At 32.6% G+C, this 21060-nt stretch overlaps 13 protein-coding genes and 1 pseudogene across 14 annotated transcripts, besides 2 other annotated features; 4 read left to right on the forward strand and 10 right to left on the reverse strand.

Annotated features, from left to right (window-relative positions):
- Window positions 1–3090: part of a mobile genetic element that runs on past the window's edge.
- TVAGG3_0968600 (uncharacterized protein) lies at window positions 418–573 on the reverse strand (the record flags this gene model as incomplete). Its single annotated transcript, XM_051253621.1, has 1 exon — window positions 418–573. The coding sequence occupies one exon, from the start codon at window positions 571–573 to the stop codon at window positions 418–420; it is 156 nt and encodes a 51-aa protein (XP_051079195.1).
- Window positions 1014–1973, forward strand: TVAGG3_0968610 (uncharacterized protein; the record flags this gene model as incomplete). Its single annotated transcript, XM_051253622.1, has 1 exon — window positions 1014–1973. The coding sequence occupies one exon, from the start codon at window positions 1014–1016 to the stop codon at window positions 1971–1973; it is 960 nt and encodes a 319-aa protein (XP_051079196.1).
- Window positions 3091–3228: 138 nt separating the features above from the next.
- Window positions 3229–4077, forward strand: TVAGG3_0968620 (uncharacterized protein; the record flags this gene model as incomplete). Its single annotated transcript, XM_001328536.1, has 1 exon — window positions 3229–4077. The coding sequence occupies one exon, from the start codon at window positions 3229–3231 to the stop codon at window positions 4075–4077; it is 849 nt and encodes a 282-aa protein (XP_001328571.1).
- A 3-nt stretch (window positions 4078–4080) lies between these two features.
- On the reverse strand, window positions 4081–4323 carry TVAGG3_0968630 (serine threonine-protein phosphatase family; the record flags this gene model as incomplete). The annotated part of the gene is made up of 1 exon (XM_001328535.1): window positions 4081–4323. One exon carries the CDS (start codon window positions 4321–4323, stop codon window positions 4081–4083), a length of 243 nt encoding a protein of 80 aa, XP_001328570.1.
- An 18-nt stretch (window positions 4324–4341) lies between these two features.
- TVAGG3_0968640 (uncharacterized protein) lies at window positions 4342–4704 on the reverse strand (the record flags this gene model as incomplete). The annotated part of the gene is made up of 1 exon (XM_001328534.1): window positions 4342–4704. One exon carries the CDS (start codon window positions 4702–4704, stop codon window positions 4342–4344), a length of 363 nt encoding a protein of 120 aa, XP_001328569.1.
- Window positions 4705–4843: 139 nt separating this feature from the next.
- TVAGG3_0968650 lies at window positions 4844–5663 on the reverse strand (annotated as a pseudogene). The gene has a single exon. A coding segment is annotated over exon 1 (820 nt).
- A 2072-nt stretch (window positions 5664–7735) lies between these two features.
- TVAGG3_0968660 (positive regulation of nitrogen compound metabolic process) lies at window positions 7736–9716 on the reverse strand (the record flags this gene model as incomplete). Its single annotated transcript, XM_001328533.1, has 1 exon — window positions 8047–9711. One exon carries the CDS (start codon window positions 9709–9711, stop codon window positions 8047–8049), a length of 1665 nt encoding a protein of 554 aa, XP_001328568.1.
- Window positions 9717–9754: 38 nt separating this feature from the next.
- On the forward strand, window positions 9755–10264 carry TVAGG3_0968670 (uncharacterized protein; the record flags this gene model as incomplete). The annotated part of the gene is made up of 1 exon (XM_001328532.1): window positions 10029–10238. The coding sequence occupies one exon, from the start codon at window positions 10029–10031 to the stop codon at window positions 10236–10238; it is 210 nt and encodes a 69-aa protein (XP_001328567.1).
- A 574-nt stretch (window positions 10265–10838) lies between these two features.
- On the forward strand, window positions 10839–13358 carry TVAGG3_0968680 (uncharacterized protein; the record flags this gene model as incomplete). The annotated part of the gene is made up of 1 exon (XM_001328531.1): window positions 10839–13358. One exon carries the CDS (start codon window positions 10839–10841, stop codon window positions 13356–13358), a length of 2520 nt encoding a protein of 839 aa, XP_001328566.1.
- Window positions 13359–13489: 131 nt separating this feature from the next.
- TVAGG3_0968690 (uridine phosphorylase family) lies at window positions 13490–14745 on the reverse strand (the record flags this gene model as incomplete). Its single annotated transcript, XM_001328530.2, has 1 exon — window positions 13874–14737. The coding sequence occupies one exon, from the start codon at window positions 14735–14737 to the stop codon at window positions 13874–13876; it is 864 nt and encodes a 287-aa protein (XP_001328565.1).
- A 410-nt stretch (window positions 14746–15155) lies between these two features.
- TVAGG3_0968700 (Clan S-, family S54, Rhomboid-like serine peptidase) lies at window positions 15156–16486 on the reverse strand (the record flags this gene model as incomplete). The annotated part of the gene is made up of 1 exon (XM_001328529.1): window positions 15427–16434. The coding sequence occupies one exon, from the start codon at window positions 16432–16434 to the stop codon at window positions 15427–15429; it is 1008 nt and encodes a 335-aa protein (XP_001328564.1).
- A 262-nt stretch (window positions 16487–16748) lies between these two features.
- On the reverse strand, window positions 16749–17117 carry TVAGG3_0968710 (MyD88-dependent toll-like receptor signaling pathway; the record flags this gene model as incomplete). The annotated part of the gene is made up of 1 exon (XM_001328528.1): window positions 16749–17117. The coding sequence occupies one exon, from the start codon at window positions 17115–17117 to the stop codon at window positions 16749–16751; it is 369 nt and encodes a 122-aa protein (XP_001328563.1).
- A 69-nt stretch (window positions 17118–17186) lies between these two features.
- On the reverse strand, window positions 17187–18908 carry TVAGG3_0968720 (surface antigen family; the record flags this gene model as incomplete). Its single annotated transcript, XM_001328527.1, has 1 exon — window positions 17187–18908. The coding sequence occupies one exon, from the start codon at window positions 18906–18908 to the stop codon at window positions 17187–17189; it is 1722 nt and encodes a 573-aa protein (XP_001328562.1).
- A 180-nt stretch (window positions 18909–19088) lies between these two features.
- Window positions 19089–19571, reverse strand: TVAGG3_0968730 (uncharacterized protein; the record flags this gene model as incomplete). Its single annotated transcript, XM_001328526.1, has 1 exon — window positions 19089–19571. One exon carries the CDS (start codon window positions 19569–19571, stop codon window positions 19089–19091), a length of 483 nt encoding a protein of 160 aa, XP_001328561.1.
- A 558-nt stretch (window positions 19572–20129) lies between these two features.
- Window positions 20130–20256: a mobile genetic element.
- Window positions 20257–21060: the final 804 nt, after the last annotated feature.

The raw sequence follows: 21060 nt of genomic DNA on the forward strand, positions 1-21060 counted from the left end.
TTGTGTCGTCAACATCTTCATAAATATCATATGCCATTTGTTTTTGTTTTCCTTTCAACTTTTTGTGTTTGTTGTAAAGTTTAGAATATTTCGACTCTAAGTCAATGAGATGTTCTATAATGAACTGTTGGTCAGTGAAGTAAACTTTTCCATCTGTTGTCTCGAAAGCTCCTTCAGACTTCAATATTTTATTTGTGAGAGTCTGTTTCTTTTTTGAGATACTAGCCGTTCCATTTTCTATGAAAAGTGACTTTATATGTTAGGGTTTGTATTTCCAGACCTGGCACTTTCTATTATTGAATTTTCTCTTCATCTGTAAGTTCTTTGACAGGTTTTGACAATGGTTCTGAACTTTTTGTTTGTGGTGTCAAATCTACCGTTTCAACTTCTTCGGTTATTTCATCTCAGTAAAAAATTTTAGTTTGGTTTGTTTTCAACTGGTTGTTTAGGTTTTTTAAGTCGGTCTAAAACTTCCTGAGGTATAGGAAGAACTTGACAAACACGTGGTTGTGTAACTACTGGAAGTCGACAAATCCATCTTGAGCCCATTTGTCTCAATGCTGTATTGTTCATTTCATCTCAGTAAAAAAATTTACATTCCCCACGTTTGAGGCGGTTGCGGTTGGTTGTTGTTTACCCACTGTTGTGCATGGTTATATCCTCTGTTAAAGAATCTTTCACCTTGGTCCATATAGTGTCCTGCTTGGTTATAGTAGTCATTTGCTTTGTTATAATAGTTTCCTGCTTGTCTTCCTACATTGTCCATCCATCCTTGAACTTTTCCTCTTGTTTCAGGATTTGGAATAAGATTTGCTGCATCTCGTGCTACATCCCAACCTTTCTGTACAGTTTGTATAATAGGTTGTGCTTTCTCTTTCAGTATACCTAATGTACTCTCAAAATCTTCCTTCCAACTCCAAATACACCTCTGGCTATTGTTCCCACTGCGGGCAAAAATCTGGATGCAACTCCTGCTAATGCGCCAAATAAACCCATTTCTTATAGGGTAAAAAATGACGAATCCGAACAAGGACCCCTATGTTTCTAAAGCGACAAAGAAAGCACTCATGATAAAAATCTTTAGTTCAACACCAAATGCTTGGTTTATGGATATCTTGGAAAACATTCCGAGGTATAGAGAAGATGGACCACCATACTGGCTAATATTTGTTGGTCAAAACACAAGATACTGTGAAGCCATACCATTATGGTCCAAAAATATTTTAGATGTGAAAACTGCTTTGACAATATTCGTTGACAAATACCATCCAACAAACAAGACATCTGACTGTGAAAGTTCTTTCAAATCAGATGATATTAAAAACTATCTGCGTTCAAAAAATGTAAACCAATATTTCATTGTCGACCAAAACCATTCTGCTCTTGGTGTCATTGACGGTTGTATAAAAATATTAAGAGACTTAAACCAACCACAAGGTGGTGAAGCAAATGAAATGTCATATGACGACAAGTATAGACACTTCTCCCAGGCAAAGATGAGACAAGTTTTAAATATTTACAATAACCGTAAACAAAAAGGTTTGGGAAACCACTCCCCCGAAGAAATGAAAAACAACCCTGACTTAGAGAAAGACTATATATTTAATAGTTTAGTCAAAAGAGACAAACAAGAAAGAATGCCAGGCTTCAAACTTAAGAAAGGTGACAAAGTAAAAATAGAAATACCTAAACGCGACCCATATGAAAATACTATTGACTATGACAACAATGGGAACTCGACAGGTACTCGCATTCGTGTTCGTAAAAATAGAAGAAAGTATACAAGAGAATATTATGAAGTTTTAGGCAAACATGGCAAAATGTACACACTGCAAGCAGAAGATAAAACTACTATTGTCAGACCTCGTTTCAAACTTGTTAAGGTTCAAGGTGGTATACTTTCAAAGACAGTTCCTAACAAATATAAGACAACTCCTGACGAATATGCTAAAGAAGTTGAAAATGACGACTAAGCATTTCTATACCATGCGTAAACTGTCATGTAAGGTGGCATGTAGTCTTTACTTTGTCCCGTTGTTTGCGTATACCCTGAAACGCGATGTGTATGGCTTCCTCCTACCTCAGTGTTACTCCAGTAACAATTTATAGCAAACTTAACGTCCTCTTTAACATCATATCCTTTACCTTTTGTCATTCCTGACCAATCCCAAAATCTATGACTATGCAAACCTGCTTCAGATGTACTTAAATTTATGTAGTGACTGTGTGCAGGTAAGTTTTCACCTGAAATCGTTTTACTTCCACCTGTTTCCTTTGAAGAGTTTGCACAATACAAAAACCTGTCGACTATTTGAGTCCAAGTTCCAAAACCAAGTACTACTTCTGGTCTGGTAGAGTTCATTGACGTATAAATAGAACCTATAGGATATACTGTTTGAAGTATTTCTGTCTTTAACGTTTGAAGCTCTGTTTTGTCAGCTTTTTTATCATATAAATCTTGAGCAGTGAATTTAACTTTTTTTTCATCCTCCATGACATAGACATTTCTACATCTAATGTATCTCATCGTTGTTATGTCTTCTTCCGATGTTAAACCTTGTGGAAAGTTAGGAGGTTTCCAATTTAATACATCCCCACCAGTTCCATCAGCTCCTTCAACCGTTCCTTCAATATTTTCTATACCAACAGTTGCGAAGAAATCGTGTGTATGTCCAACGTCACTTTTCCTGTTTAAGGTTTCTTGTAAGTTTTAATATTTGCAATGGTATGTGTATGAGTCTTTTTAGAATATTCTTTGTCAGCTCTTGTCACTTCACTTGACATTTTATTGTCAACATATGTTTTCCGCTTTGTCATCTAACATTGCTGGTAGTTCATCTACGTCATAGATGTTATGTGTATGATGTTTTTGTGGTATTCTATCTGTCCATGCGAGAATATAGTCTCTTGTTGCATCTACATTACTCTTTGTCAGCTTTGTTGTCAATATCTGCCTTCAAAAGAAGTTCATCTATAGGTTTCTCGTTTAAAGTTCTTTTTGTTGGATTTATACAAACAGTATGGTTTCTTACTGTCTTGAAACAGAAACTCGTCTGTCAATGGGTTTATCGTCAGTTTTAAGTTTCCTTCTTTCAATGACTCAGATATCTTAGAATAGTTTGAAAAGTTTGTTGTGTTCTTATTTAGAGCTTGTACAATGAGTTGTCGGTTGTGTTGTATTTCTCTCATAGACGCTGTTTCATTCGACATTTTTATTCTAGATAAAATATGCTTTCAATAGAAAAAGAAAATTCAAGAGTTGCTACAACTAAACCATTAGATGAACTTTTTACGAATGTCGGTCAAAAGTTTGAGACAGAGACCGTAAAACATGAAGGCTATCGTTTTGACTACCCACTAAGATGGTTAAGAGACCCATCCGTCACAAAAGCTATTGGCTTTCGTAGAATGAAGTTTGTGTCTGTAGAAGATAAAAGTTTTCCATTTATTGTAAGGTTTCATATAGATTATATATCTGAAGGGAAACGAAAAATGTGGGAAGAAATTGAGCTAATACAAGTTGACCTTTCATCTTCTCTACAGACTGCGTTAAAAAATATAGAAGATAAAATAAATTCATGTTATGCAAAATATGCTGATGAATATGCAAATACCGAGAGCACACTTTATGTGAGAATTGTATATGACAAACAAAATTCACAAGTGTCATTTCAAATCTACGAAGACAATCCAAAGAAAGACGAACAAATATATACAGAATTCACTGCAATGTCATGGTATTATTTGCAAAGAATGTTAAATCAGAAAGTCGAACTTCCTTTAGCAAATATTTACAGTCGATATGCAAGAGATGAACCATATTTATTTAAAGATGTTTTCGACCCAGCTGCTATTATTGTTCATGCTTCATTTTCTGGCGCCCAAAACTCTTTTTTATGCTTGGCAAATGACTTTTACGAAAAACCTACAAAGTTATACGAACCACCAAGTGGAAGTATTTCAGACTTTCAAGTATGGTTTACTACAGATGGAAGAAAGAGAATAATTCCATTATACCATGCGTTTTACTTAGAACTTAGTTTCATATACAACTACTATCGAACGGTAAAAATATAATTTTTAATACGGTTGAGGTGTTGGATTTGGTTGCCAACTAGACTGTGGTGCAGGTTCAGGCTGTTGTATAACAGGAGCTTGCTCTTCTGGTTCAGGGTCTTTAGGTATAATACCAACAAACTGACCTACTCTTTTACCAATATTTTTGACTCCGTTCCAAATTCCTCTTCCGACAGATTTTATTCCATTCCATATACCTCTTCCAACATTTCGAAAGAAGTTTCCTATTCTTCCAAAGAAACCCATTTTACTATATGTAAAAATCTAATGTCCGCCTAGTCTCTTACGTTTCCTGTTGAGTTCCATTGCATTCTTTAACTGGAGCTCATACATTCTATTTCTCCTCTGGTAGAAAACATATTCTGGGTCAACTCCTGTGTTCGCGTCATCTGCATAGAGTTGTTTATATCCCACTTCAGGGTTTGTATAAAACTCTTTCCATCTCATATTTGCATACCATGGTGGTAAGCCTAACGCAGCGTCATTTGACATGGCAGTTTGCATTTGTACATCTGTTGGCACTTGACCATAGTTTGCCATTGCAGTTTGTATTCTAACTTCATTTGGAATATTCTCTGGGTTTGGTTGTCCAGGTTGCTGTGCATTCGCTAAGTTCTGTGCGTCCATTTAATATTAGATAAAAATATCTCTTACGAGTACATATGCTGAACATTTGCTGGTATTGGTTCATCTTCATATTCTCTATATCTTTCTGCCACGTCAAATAAGTAAATGACACAATGGAAAAAACCTAAAACAAGTAGTCCTATTTCAAACCACATTTACTTACCAATAAAATTTCTTTGTTATGACACTTTCTCCAGTTTATAGGACCTCTCTCATATTCTATCTTATCGTATCTAAACTCATAGTCATGTATGTCCTCTAACCATCTCATAACACTTTCCAAACCACTTTTATCGGATGTAAAGTAAAAGCATGGATGGTTATGTAAAACGTCTAAAGTTTCTAAAGAGTCTCTCAAAGTCCAGTCTACTTGTATTGAAAATCCCATGTGTTATAGAACGGCGGGTCCACTATAAAGAAAACATTTTCCTTGTCTTTATATTTTTCATACAACTCTGTCCAACGACATCTCACAAACTCTATACCCTCAATATATTTTTCTATGTCCTCTTTGAAAACATTTGTATAGTTAAGATATAAAACTTTTGACATAAGTGTTTCAATGTCATGAACTCTTATAGCACCACTATATAATAGTCTAGCAGATATACTATTCCAGTCTACATATTCTGCTTTTTTCAAAACCTCTCTCACAATATTTTTCTTATCTAATGGTATATACGTTCCATCTTACCTATAGGTATCTTTTCTTTTAACTCTTTCAATATATTGTTTGTGTCTGGAATATGTTTGAGACGGTCCATATAGTTGTCGAAGTCATTGCATATAATCTTTGAGTCTGGAAATATTATATGGCACAAATGGGATATATAGAAACTTCCACCGAACAAATCTACAAATGTTAGACCATTCGGTAGTTTCTTAAGTTCTCTCAATATAATATCTTTACATTTACTCTTATTTCCAAAGAACGGTAACGGTGGTTTTGTAAAATTCATTTATATATAATAATAAAAATGTTTTTACCCGAAAAGTGACAGAAAAGTGACAAAACATGAAAACATATATAATTTGTGAAAAGCGACACATTATATAATGTTTTCGACCCAGAAGAAGGCTTCTTCCCAGAAGCAATGGAGGAAGAAGAAGAGTCCTCCGAATTCACACCAGAAGACTAACAATTTTCCGAATAAAAACTTCATTTATACTAAACATCTTCGGGGCTAGAGGGCACGAAGTGCCTGGAAGCCCCACTACCTTTTTTTTTTTTTTTTTTATTTATCATTGTTTTATCACATTCTCTTTCATTTCATATTTATCATTGTTTTATTACATTCTCTTTCATTTCATATTTATCATTTTTTATTGGATTATCTATCTTTTCATATTTTTCATTGTTTTATGAAATTGTCTTTCATTTCATATTTATTAGTGTTTTATAAAATTCTCTTTCATTTCATATTTATCATTGTTTTATCACATTATCTTTCTTCTCATATTTATCATTGTTTTATTGGATTATCTTTCATTTCATATTTATCATTGTTTTATCATATTATCTTTCTTTTCATATTTATCATTGTTTTATGACATTGTCTTTCATTTCATATTTATCATTGTTTGATCACGTTCTCTTTCATTTCATATTTATCATTGTTTTATTGGATTATCTTTCTTTTCATATTTATCATTGTTTTATGACATTCTCTTTCTCATCATATTTATCATTATTTAATGAAATTCTCTCGATATTAATGAATGCCCTCTTAGTATTGCAATCCATGCGAATTCAATAGAAATTGTCCAATTCTTAGTTGAGCATGGGGCAGATGTTAACATAAAACTTATTCTCTTTCATTTCATATTTATCATTGTTTTATGATATTCTCTTTCTTTCTATCTTTATCATTGTTTTATGGAATTCTCTCGATATTAAAAAATGCCCTCTTAGTATTGCCACCAAATTTGAAGCAACAAATATTATGACTTTCTTAGTTGAACATGGTGCTACTGTTGCATGCTAAGATCAGTCATAATGTAAACCTCTCAATTTTATTGTCGTGGGAAGTATCTCAATTCCTTCAAAAAAATTGAAAAACTATTTAATTTTAAAAATATAATACTTTTAATTAGTTAATTAATTGGAGATATTTTTAAAAATCACTTTTGATAATACTTTTGAGAACTTTAATTAAAAAAATATATTCAAAAATATCCAGGATATCAAGAGGGAATTGTTCCTTATGAGGTATATAGTTATGATGTATACCTCATAAGGAACAATTCCCTCCTTAAAATGAGAAAACTTGTTCGAAATTGTTTATCATTTCGAACAAGTTTTCTCGTTTTTAATAGGAAACTAAAGGCTATGAGGCACTGATTATATATTAGTGCCTCATAGCCTTTAGTTCCTAATAGATAGCTGGGGAACTTTCTCCAAATGATAAGTTATTCAGAGAAAGTTTCCCAGCTATCAAAAAGGGAATTGTTCCTTATGAGGTATATAGTTATGATGTATACCTCATAAGGAACAATTCCCTCCTTAAATCGTAGACATTTATATTCTTATGAATCAACCATTCAAAATCATATTCCTCTGAAAAGTTATTTTATTAAAAATTTAGAATTTTAATAAATATAAAGTTGGAATTTCATACAATACCTATATATTTTCAATAATGAATTTGAAAACCATTCTCAAAAGTTCTCAGAAAACCTTTTTTTCATTAATTTTAAGAAATCTGAGTATTAAATTAAGTGATAAATTCGTTTGACACTACTTTAATTTTTAAATTCAAAAATTATATGTGCTTCTTAAAATGACTCAAAAAAATTTTATTATTAAATAAATATATAATATAATAAAAAATCCCACAACATTTTTTTTACTTTAATAATCGTACTTCCTCGACGATTAATTTCCACTCAATTTCTATCGTTGACCGAACTTAGCATGCAACACTACAAATATCTAATACTTCTTTTTCCGATAAAATTATTTTATATTGAAAAAAAAAAATAAATAATAATAATAATAAAAATGAAAGTAACTTTTTTTTGTTCAAATCATTCCTTTATCAGTATCATGAGATACAAAATCTGTACAAGTACTTCTCATGAGAAACTAAGTCTTCAATCAGTATCTGATTGAAAAAGAAAGTCTTCAAAGACTCTCTCAAGTCATCTTTGAAGACACTGTTCCTCTTCTTGGATGCAACATCTTTGCAAGCACATCAGATGAGGAACAAGCCAACAATTCAGATATTCAATATAGGATTTTTTTTTCAAAAAATATAATGAATTTATGCTAGCATATGTCCTACAGTAATACATACAAATCATAAATATCTCAGTTTTCAATACCATTTGCCAAAATATAAATTAGTCAGATGACGAAGAGGAAGAAGAGGATGATGAGGAAGATGAAACTACGTGGATTGGACGTCTGATCTGCTGTGGGAAGAATAACTGGTTGTAGCCAAAGCCATAGCCATAGCCATAGCCAGGGGACATGAATGGTGACGGTTGTGGGTAAACGTTGATAATAGTGATGTGATGATGATTCTTCTTTTTCTTCTTTGACTTTTCATCATCATCTGAACTTGAAGATGATGAAGATGAAGATTTATGGTGTTTCTTCTTCTTATCCTTCTTCAACTTCTTATCTTTCTTCTTCTTCTTTTCTTCCTTTGGCTCTTCTTTGAGAGAAGATTTTTCTTCTGATGACTTTGTTTCAACCTGTTTTTCGCTTGTTTGTTCATTTGATTTCTTTTCATTGTACATCTTGGCGAATTCCTCGTAGTCTGGTCTTACACTTGGTGGCAAATCCATATATAAATCGGAATACTGGTTTCTTGGAACTTGTTCATCTTTGTTTTCTCTTGATCTGAGTGTGATGAACATTTCCATTCCTTCTGATTTATTAGGAACTGTGTCTGTTATTTTGCCTTTTGCTCCAATGTTGGATCTATTGTTAGGTTTCAAGCTCAGACCATTGTTGTTTGAGCCATTTGATGGAAGTTTAAGGGATTGTTTGCCTTCGTTGTTGTTTGAAATTGGTTCGTGCTGAACAGCGCCTGATTTAATTTGGTCTGCATGTGAAATATATTTAGCTTTTTCATCCATTGAAAGATTCTGATATTCGCGGAAATATTTGAGTTTCAAGTCGGCACCTTCAAGATCTGGATATTTCTCGCGAACTTGTTTGCCGTGTTCTTCAATGAAAATATCAAGAGCTGTAGTAGCCTTGCTTTGTATTTCTGTGGTATTTTCTTTCTGATTGGAAGTTGAAGGTTTAGATGATTCTTCTTTTTTGTCTGATTCGGAATCATTCTTACGAGGTGCTCCAAGTAGTGAACGTTTTGGACCACCAAAAACACCATCAAAACCAACAAGTTTAGGTGTAAGACCTAGTCCTGTGCCAAAGGGTTTAGTTTCTTGTTGAGGACCATTTGTTTTGTTTTGGTCTGCACGTGAAATATATTTAGCTTTTTCATCCATTGAAAGATTCTGATATTCGCGGAAATATTTGAGTTTCAAGTCGGCACCTTCAAGATCTGGATATTTCTCGCGAACTTGTTTGCCGTGTTCTTCAATGAAAATATCAAGAGCTGTAGTAGCCTTGCTTTGTATTTCTGTGGTATTTTCTTTCTGATTGGAAGTTGAAGGTTTAGATGATTCTTCTTTTTTGTCTGATTCAGATGATTTGGGCTGAGACTGGGAATTTTCTGATTCAGCACTAGGTTGTTGCTCAGATTTGCTTGATATTCCATCTATCGTAGCGGCACCTGAGTTAATTAAGGCAGCTTGCTGAATATAATTCGCCTTTTCTTTCATTGGACAATTATTAAATTCGCTCATGTACTTTAAACGAAGTTCAGAATCATTCAAATTTGGGTATTTTTCTTTGATTTCTTTTTCATGATCTTTAATAAATAAATCAATTGGAGAAACCTTCGTCTCCTGTGATCCACTGCCCTGTGTTCTGGAGTCATTGGCATTAGGATTTGTTTCTTCGATATGATTATCATTAGCTTTTGATAGCATTTCGTTTAAAAAATGAAGAAAAAAAAGATAAGTCAAAAAAAAAAAGAAAATAGTCAGAATTTCTCAAATGAAGAATCAAAGCTAGAGAGCAAATATACCTTCGATATAACTTTGGCTGCTCTCCTTTTGATAGCTTTGATGGAAATTTCCCTTCTCAACAAGTGAAAAACAGGTTGAAACAAAGTCATCAGAAGAAAAATCTTCTCTCAAAGAAGAGCCAAAGGAAGAAAAGAAGAAGAAGAAAGATAAGAAGTTGAAGAAGGATAAGAAGAAGAAACACCATAAATCTTCATCTTCATCATCTTCAAGTTCAGATGATGATGAAAAGTCAAAGAAGAAAAAGAAGAATCATCATCACATCACTATTATCAACGTTTACCCACAACCGTCACCATTCATGTCCCCTGGCTATGGCTATGGCTATGGCTTTGGCTACAACCAGTTATTCTTCCCACAGCAGATCACGTCCAATCCACGTAGTTTCATCTTCCTCATCATCTTCTTCTTCCTCTTCGTCATCTGACTAATTTATACTAATAATTAAAATTTTCCATTACTTTTGCCGATTTCTTTATCAGCAACTAAAAATTTTATTATTATAACTTATAGCATATGAATATTTGAATACTTTGCGTCATACTTTTAGAGAAAAGATGAAAAGCAACAACTAATCTGCCAATTTAAAATCAGCAAGTTTGTAATTTTGATATTAAATCTAGGAAAACTATGAGTATAAGTGACTTTAAACTACGTTGATTCTCTAATGAGTATATGGTGCAATCAAATCTACGTGAATGAAGACTAAACAAGTAGAATTAGTTTAGGAGGTTAACGAATACTAGTTCATGATTGCATTATTCTCAAAATCTGAAATGATGAAATGATTCCTTGGACCGACGAGGGGATGTGCAATCAAAATCAGCCCTATAAGTCAAAGGGCCATCCAGAAAATGGATACAGTCTATGAAACTAAAAAAATTGAATGTTGGTAAATTTTATCCTTAGATTAATAGATTAATCCAAAAAGTTTTCGTGGCATCCTTTTAACACTTTAATTTTATCAGCGCAATTGTACAATTGTATTGCTCAATGTAAAGTGTACGTTTTTTAATTAAATTTACAGGGCTATGGCAAGTTTCAGTGAGGCACTGAAAGCTGAAAGCCTTGTCGACGTTTCATGGGATGGTACTAAATTACGAGATGCTATTTTTGAAATTATTAAAGTTTTCAAATCGCATGATTCTCGAATTTCAACTATTGAAGGTACAATTCCTAATTTAATTACAAAAGAAACATACAATCAAGCATTAGATCAGATTGATGATCTTGCAACTAAATTAAATGCCACAAAACAATATATAGATTCGCAAAATCAAAAAATTGGACTGATAATTGATCAAAAAGTTGAAGAAATCCACAATTTTGTTGAATCAGAAGACCTTGAAACTCTTAATGAGACAAAAAGACTTTGCGATCAGTCTGCAGTTGATAATAAAGCAGAAATCGAAAAATGCCATAACGAAATCATTGAAGTGAACAACAAAGACAGCCTCATTGAAACAGAAATACAACTTATCAAAAAGAAAATTGATCAACTTTATCAAAGAACTTCAGGCTCTGCAACTGTTTCTTCAGTTCTAAAGCAGAACAATATACAACAAATGCCTTCGCCGTCTGATAACGAAACTCCAGAGTATATCGAGTCAAGAATACGAAATATTGAGAATATGTTAGGAACATATCCAGAAATAGAAAACCAAGTATCAGAACTTTCGGTTAATTTCCCAGTTGTTACTAAAAGTCTCGAAAAAAGATTAGATTCTTTACAATTATCTGTCGAAACAATGCCATTAATTGGAACCCCAACTGAGAAGCCTCCTGAGCGTGCAGGACCATCAAATACAGCTTCCGCATATCAGAATATTATTTCCAAGCAAATTTCTGTCAAAAAAGAAGATCTCGATTCAGGAAGACTAACAGCACAAGATCTTGTCAATATGATTAAAGAGCCTGTTTTAGAACAACCTAAAATGCCAGAGCCTCCTAAAATGATCGATCTAGATGATATTTCTCCAAGTCCATCTTCTCAAAGCCTTAAAATCGATGCACAGGAACCAGTTGTGTCCTCCACAATTAGTGTTAAGGATATTACTGCTCCTATACCCGATGAAAACATCGATAGCCGTGTTTTACAAGTTATTGAAAATCGTGTTTACACAACACAAATGCAGAGCTCCATGAAAGTCGTTACAGAGATTGAGTGGATCAAGAGTGTGTTGTCCAAGCACACAGAAGCCCTTAAACAGCTCCAACAGCAACAAATGCTGCATCAAGAGAATAATAAGACGCTTGCCGACAACATTTTGCAGTTAAACTCAACATTTAACTCACGTATTGTCCAAATCGCTCAACAACAACTCAATCTTCGTGGAGAATTCGATGAAACAAGAAAAACTTTGATTGATCAAATGACAAATCTTCGTCGCAGAGTCAATATGCCACAAGATCTCAAGTTTGGCATGCACGACAACAAGGATAGCAGCGACGAACCAGCGGAAGTCGACAAAGAAAAAGAATTAAAGAATTTGGAAGTTTCAGAACCGAATGAAAACGATGAAGAAAAGAAAGGAAAAGGTGAAGAAGAGGAGGAAGAAGAGAAGAAGTCAACAGATGGAGAAGAAGAAGAGGAGGAGGAAGAGGAAGAAGAAGAAAAGAAAGAAAAGAAGAAAAAACTCGAAAAAATCAAACCAAGAACGAATTATTCGCTTCCTCAGAACCAAAGAAGACTCATCGATCTCTCATTCGCACATTTCGTTGAAGACTTACCTCCATTGCCTCAAGATAAAAGAGAATACGGCCAAAAACTAACCGCCGGGCCAAGTAAAACTGATTTGAATTCAAGCCATGATAAATTGGCGGTTTTTGATCCTTACTCGCAACCAGAGAGATACATTCAACCGCAGAATGTCAGACAATCATCTACAGATATATTTGATCCCCATGAAACAGGAAATACCTCTTTTGAACCTTCCAATTTACCACCATTAATTCCTCAAGTATCAAATCAAAATCCGACAAAAGTAATCATAAGATACAGTGTTCCTGCACCTAAAAGACCAAGCACAAGTCATGGAAACGAAGCACCACAGCTTCCTTTAATCACTGACGAGCAATTAGAGACGAGAGTCACTAAGATTGCAAGTGTAAGTGTCAGCCAACTCGGAGAAAGACTTGTTCGACAAGTTGATGAAAGAGTTCTTCAAATGCAGAAATCTACGAATTCTATTGTCGCTTTGATGGACAAAAAGATTGATAGAGAGTTTGTAGAAAGAATGTTTGATAGAGTCAGAGAAATGCTTAATGCATTTAATGACCAAATTGAAAATATGCAGGCGTCATTCTTAAATTGGGTGACAAGAGATGAATTAGAAATTGTTTTACAACAGTTTGGAGATAGAATTTGTGATGGTGAAAATACTGCTGCATCTAAATATACTTGTTTGCTCTGTGGAAGACCTACAAATCATGTGGCAGGAATGATTAATGGAAAAATGAATACAACAACTATGCAGAAGACTGGAAAACAAAAAGGAAGTATTAAGAGACCTCCTGTTTTGAGTGACAAGGCTTCTGTTATATCTGTTTAAATCTAATTTATTATTTTGTTTATTAAAATGTTTATAATTTAAATCAATAAGTTTTCATATTTTATTTCATTAATGAAAGAAATTGTATTTAGACAATTACACAGCTTCATGATGTTTATATTCCTATAAATATAAAAGGTAATACTGCTCTTTATAGAGCATTGAGATAAAAAAAAATCTTTATTTCGTTTTATAGAATTAGACTGATACAACTTCTCTTCAATTGCCTCTAATAAAAGACATAGTAAAGTAAACGAAGAACCAATTATTTTACATTGCGAAGATTATTATGGACCTTCATGTTTATATATTTTAATGATATGACAATCAGATTGAGTTTATTTCATGATTGAATCACAAATGATATCATTGAAGTAGAAATAGTCAATCATAAGCCATAATAAAATTAGGTTAGAAGAAATACTAAAAATTTTTGAATGAAAATAGTTTATTAATGTATCACTTTACCTAAATTTTGTTGCTGTATTAAGATATAGCTATAGCAAGGAAGAAAATCACTGTAATTCGCCAAGTTTTTCAAGGATAACTTTAGCAGCTTCTACCTGGCGCTTAATGAGTTCCTCTGTTGGGAGGATATGGCCATCCATATCAGCTGAGACAACAGAGATAGCTCCTGTCTTGATATTCTTTTGGAATTCACGAAGAGCTGTCCAATAGAGCATGTATGTATCCATTTCGAATGTAGAAATTGTTCCGCACTTTTCGTTAAGCTTTTTCATAAGCTTCTCTGTCTTGAAATCGAATGAACCAAGTCCACCGCTCTGAACAGATGGAGCATTGATGCCTGAGACGAAAGATGGGTTAGAAGCAACACGTCCTTCTTGGGCTGGAAGGTTTGCCTTCTTCAATCCTTCAGCAAGCAAATTGAAAACAGTTTCATCAGCTTTGACTGGCTTGGCGTAGATTGTATATGGGCAGTCGTTCTCTGGTGTGAAGTTTCCGTAGTCAATTTCGAATGCAACAGCATCTTTGACGTTGATACATGTTCCAAGTGGTAAACCTGATGGAGATGGGGCTTCACCAATCTGGATAAATGTAAGCTTGCCTGTTGTGATTGCACGGATTTCACGAAGAAGGAAATCAAGCATAGCAAAGCCAATTCCGAAAGCGACTATCGAAACGCGTTTGCCCTTATACATACCTGTATATGTATGATAGCCACGGTTTGAAGCTCTGAAGAAAACTTCGCCTTCAAGAAGCTTCGAAATCTCTTTTGCAAGATTATAGCAAGAACAAAGTAAGAATTCATTTACAATTTCTGATCCTTTGCAGCCATAATGGTATGGACGGCCTTCTGCATCCATTGGAACAGAGTTACCGCCTGAGCATGAGCCGACATGTGTAATATCAGACGTCATGATTTTTAATTGTGGCAAAACGATGAGAATTACGATAAATCTATTCATTTTTATTGATAGAATTTTTCATCGAAGGAATAGGAAAAGATTTTTAGATTGATTGTGTGATATTAGCAATATTCTGCTTAGCAAATCAGTTTTTTACCATCAAAGATTTTTTTGTAAACAAAAAATGATATGAATGCAGCCATTCAATATAGATTACATGCTAACTACTGCTGTGTATTCAATTTATTCTGGTAGATTTGATATCTTCCATATTTTCAAAGAGATTTCAAATTTGTTAATAATAATCAATCTTAGAGAGATCTAAAGCATCATATCTATTAGAAAAGACTAATAATCCATAAGAAAAAAAACAGAACTTTTATATTATTAAAATGAGATATCATATCTCTAAGATTTTGTAGATAATGTAATTGAAAAACATAATTATCACATTAAGTTTATGTCATAAAAGCATTAACAAACAATCTTGGCAACCAAAAATAATCTTGGATGCAAAAGTTTTGAACAAAATAAGATGTATCATGTGTCAAACATCGAGACATCTAACAGTATACATGGAAAATGAATCGAATCGTTGATTCAACTCTGATATTCAACTAATTTTCTCAAAAACATAAAAATTAGTTAAAATTGAAGGAAATAATGGACACTTTCTTACAGAAATCATTTTTTCAGTCGAATTATCTAAATAACTTCTTGAAAAATTCGGCAATAACATTTGGACTCCATTCAAATACCCAAAGAGCCATTGGACCAAGCAAAAGTATAATAGAGAATATAGAACCAAGGATTAAAGCAATTACTCTATGATTTCTCTTTTTGATTCTATTTACAAAAATAATAACTCCAAAAACTAATCCAAAAAGGAAACTACCAATATGCCCATAGCTATCTGTTTCAGGTTGAACACTTGCAAATATTAAGAAAATGACTAACAGTGAAATCATAAATAATGCGCCGATTCTATGTCTCCATTGAAGAGTTTCGAACATAATGAAGTAAAGAGAGATGAACGATCCGAAAACTCCAAATATTCCGTTACTAGATCCTATATAACACGTCTGTGGACTAAAAACTAAAGTCATAAAGGCGCCAGCAATATTTGAGAGGATAAACGAGCCGTAAGTTCGTAAAGCATTCCACTGTGCTTCTCTTCCAAGTACAAATGCGCATTCTAGGAATACATTGATACATAAATGTCCAAAACTTCCATGCAACAGAATTGGACTGAGACATCTCCAGTATTGTCTTGTCTTTCTGACAATAGATGAAGATAAGCAGCCGTAAGTTGATAAAATACTAGGATTTATGGTTGTATTATGTAATGGATTGTGAGAAACTGATAATAACGCAAAAAATATAATCACTTGTAAGAGCATAACCCAAAATGTTAGTGTGAGAAATAATCGCAGCCAACCTTTTCTTCTAAGTGGAGTACAGCATGGGCCAATAAATAAAGGACAGTAAAAAGCAAGTACTACATCTGACGGTGTTGTAAGACGTTGATTAAACGTATTTAGCTTCCAATATCCTGCACATAAACCAGGGGGAAGATTTAATTCTGCCAATGAAATCGAATAAAGTTGGTTTGCAGATATAACATATCGAACATTTTTGTTTGGAGGTGTTTCTGGATCTGATACATCTTCCAAATCGACAACATTGTCATTATCAACTTCGTCGCTCATTTTATTTTGGGGTCAATCCAAATTTTTGAGGTACTCGCGATCAAATTCTTCGAGCAAAAATATTCTCATGGGGGAAAAGAAGTTAAAAAAAGTTTATATGTACCATTATTTCAACTGTATTCCAAATTTCATGATATGACAAGTTTTATGACTCAATTTTCAAAAGTTAAAAGTTATAATCAATGGCTATTCTACTTATTTGCTACTAAAATAAAGATTTATTGATTTTGTAGGAGAATACACTATTAATCTATATTTAAATAAGAATTTTAATAACATTAAAATATGTCTAAACGACTATCAAATGAATAAGATCAACCAAAATCTTCAGTAACAAGCCTTTGAATAAGCATTTTGTCTTCAATCCTCTTTTGCGATTTATGAGCTTTATGATATTTATAAATGAAAATTGAAAGGGCACAAATAACAGTAGCACATGAAACAACAATCAAAGAAATATGAAGTATGGTAAGTCCATTCGTGATTACAGGTAAGTTAGGACAGTTCTTTGTGCGTTCGAATTTAACACCACCTATAGTTTTTTGTGGATAGAGTTTATAAACTGTGATATTGTTTATCGATTTTGCATTTAAGAGGAAGTTACCTTCAACTACTTCATTGCCGCAGTATAGAAAGTTGTTAATATCACTATTTAAAAATGATTTGTCATCAATCTTATGCATGCTCCCAATGATTAAAATGTTAACTTTGTTTGGTGGGGTAAAATATTCATTGAGAACCAATCCATTTCCTTATGTATTAATATAAATATTTCCTAGATTTTCAAATTTGACGAGTGATTGATATTCTTTGATAGATGGATTGAATGTAATTGATCTGACTAACGATGTTAGCATCTTCTCCTTAAATATGTTAACATTTGGATACGAAAAGATTAAATGCTCAATCATACTGCTGTTTTCGAAAACGTTTTGTCCGAATGAACAATTTGATTCAATAATAATTTCTTTCAATGATGCACAATTGGAAAATGAATTTTTTCCTAATATACTAAGACCTTTTGGTAAATTAATTCGAACTAATGATGTACATTCATAGAAAGATTTTTCACAAATCTCAGTTAGAGTATCTGGAAAATTCAACTCTGTTAGATGATGACAAGATAAAAATGCAAATGGTTTGATAATTCGAATTGAAACAGGTAGTGGTATTGATTTCAAAGAAACGCAATATTGGAACGAATATTTTTCAATTGACAATAAATTATTAGAGTTTATTATAATTGTCTCAAGAGAAACACAATTGCCGAAGCAATTTTCAGAAATTTCAGTTATGCCGCTTGGTAATTCTATATTTCGAAGTTTAGAACAGTTGAAAAAAGAAAATGCATCAATTTTCAATACTGTGTTTGGAATCTTTATATAATTCAAACTCACACAATCTAAAAATGTGTTTTTATAAATTGCTATCAATTCGCTTGGAAGAGTAATATTAGCTAAAGATGTCATACCCGCGAAGCAGGAACCGCCAATAGATGTTGATTTATTTAGGAATGAAATATTTTTTATACCAATGCAATTCATAAAAGCTTTAGGTCTTACTAAATCTAGCTTTTCTGGAAGTATTATGTTAATTAATGAATAACACTTATAAAAAGCTGATACACCAATTTCTGTAAGTTTCTTCGGTAATTTCATTTCTTTTAAATTGAAACATTCATAAAAGGCCGATTCACCTATTTTTTTAATAGTATCAGGTAAGATAATTGATTCCAAATTAGTGCAGGACCAAAATAAATGATGGCCGATGGCATCAAGTACTGATGGTAGTTTAATATAGGTCAGTTTTTCACATTTGCGAAAATTACATCCTGATAAATATGTACGAGGATTTAAAAAAACTATTCTTTCTAATTGAGTGCAAAACGCAAAAGAGAATCCTTCTATAAATTGAGTAGATTTTGGTATCTCAATACTTTTTATGCTTTCACATGAGTCAAATGCATTCCTTCCAATCCAAAATAATGATTTTGGCAAAGATTCAAATGTTAACTTTTGACAATTTAGAAATGCACAATTTGAAATACGTTTTATTGTATCTGGAAATGATATTTTACCAAGATTAATACAATTTAAAAATGCATTACCACTGATTTGTTTCAATGAAGGTGGAAATTGTATTTTTTCAAGACTTGTGCAATGCTCGAACAGTCTGTCATCAAGGGTATCAATATTTGAATGAAATATGATTTTTTGCAAGCTAATGCAAAATGAAAAGGCGTATTTTGAAATTTTTGTTAAGTTTGGAGGTAATTCAAGGCTTTGTAGGCTTGTGCAATTATAAAAAGATCTCTCATTGATTGTAACTAATGAATCTGGAAAAATGATATTAGTGAAATTATTATAATTAGCATATTGATATGGAGTTGTTTCATTCGTACCTTCCGGAATGACGAGCGTGTCTTCGTTTGTATAACCAGAAGTAAATTTAATCAAAATACATGGAAATATCATATTATATAAAAGGGTACATGTCCGGCCAAATAAAGACAATCGTTAATATTCAAAATTTATTTTGCAAGGCGACCATATAGTCGCAGATCCGAAATCTATATCATATTTTAAAAAATTGTTGACTAAGAAGTTTCGAAATATAGTAAAGTGAGGCCCATAGCGTTTGGTGTCGCGGTTGCCTTAATTTTTTTCCCTTTCATTAACTGTAGCAGTGCCTTGAACATTTCTATAATAGGAGAATATGATGATTGAATTCTTTCTAATAGTTAAATTTATTGTATCCGTAAGGTTAAAATGATGTTGGCCTTCCTTCAATCTAAATGCAAGTGGCCCAATATATATTTTATTAGGGAAAACAAGTTGTTCGCCACGTGAATCATAATACTTATATGTATTTTGAAATTTTCCTGTTGATATTTTATATGTAGTATTACTTGGGCATTTGTTAGCTGAATATTCAATTGCTAATATTTTTGTTTTTGGAATACGAAAGAGATCAGTTTCAAATCGAAGAAGATCTCCTGATGCACTGTAAGAAATCCCATTAAAATCGTTTGGTCCTTTGGAAATATTTATATTAAATGGTTCATCATTGAGAATCAGCAAATAATTTTTCTGATTTCCATAGTTGGCATCTTTTGTTATTGGATAGGATATGGTCATACTTGGATAAATGAGGAATTCGAGAGAATTAAATGTGGATGGAATTAGAAATATGCCAAAAGATATTTTTATATTTGATTCAGGCCGGATTTTTAATGTGTAATGTAATTCATTGATCAAATAAATACGGTTAGATAATAATATATCATCATCTGTATAAAAGTTTTTGAAAGTAGAGAAAACAAGGTAATAATTGTAACCATTGTAAAATGTAAGACAAAAATCAATTGTATATAGCGAATTGCGTGCATCAACTGTGTAATAGCCTGGATGATATATAATAACTGAATAAGCAAAAGAGAAAAGCAAAGAAAACATTTATCTGATCAAAAATTTCTGATATATTCAATCAATTGAGAGATATTCAATTTTCAAAAGCTTTCGGAATTTTTCATTGAAGAACATACATATTACATAATTTTAAATAATTCAAAAAAATTACCAAATTCTGAGAATTTCAGTCATCGGATCTGTAATGATTTAAATTTTTGGTTATATTACTAGCATTCTAATTATTATGATTAGAGAAATAATTTGAAAATGTTTTGCAATGGAAATTAAGGGTGCACTTACACCCCTATGACATGTCCTTCAATTCAGATGTTTAAGGTTAATTTTCAATGGCACCTCACGCCAGTTGTCAAAAATTTGAATTAAAGTCAGATGGGCGTAAATGCAGCCTTAAATACACACACATACAAAAAAAATGAAAACTATTAATCCTTGTTGCATACTCTCAAAATTTTGTTAATAGCTCTTGAAAATCAAAAAATTTTTAAACAATAATAGAGGGGAAAAAAATATGGTAAACAATGTTCTTATTCAATGTATAAATTTGGAAATGCCGCTCTTCAAATTGCAGTATATTAGAATTGTTAGGAAGTAACAAAATTACTTATTTAATCAAAGAAACACAACTTCTCTTTGAAACAGAGAGAAATAGTGCAAATTTCTTGCTTTCAAACAACTCAACTAAGATTTAGCGTCTTTAAATTTCAATATCATCCTATTTTAATAGCTCATGCATTTCATCTGAAAAGAGTTTTTCGCATTGAAGAAATGGGCATGCAAGATAAATAAGTACAGTTTAATTCAATTAGAGAATTAAAGTATACAGAAACAGACAGGAAAAACCATTTGGATGAAGTCGATTGGGAATAGCTTTGTTCAGACAGCTCTCGAAAGTGTCTTCATATTGCAGCAAGGCAAAGACATAAAAGTGGCAATAGATGAACAGTTCATTGGTTAGCTCTGTTTCGGTTCATTGAGACATTTGTGAAGCAATTCTTGCTTGATTCCTGTTTTGATGCAAAAAATTAATATTAATATGCGTATTAAGCTTCGGCAATTCAGACTAAATTTCCAACCGATAAAGGTATCAGTTAAATTTTCATTAATATACCTTTGAAATCAAAAATATTAATTTGTAAATATTCATAACCACTAGAATTCTTTCCTGTTTGAGTTAGTTTGAATGATACAAAATATT

This window comes from Trichomonas vaginalis, chromosome I (assembly GCF_026262505.1).
Source record: "Trichomonas vaginalis G3 chromosome I, whole genome shotgun sequence".
Taxonomy (NCBI): domain Eukaryota; phylum Parabasalia; order Trichomonadida; family Trichomonadidae; genus Trichomonas; species Trichomonas vaginalis.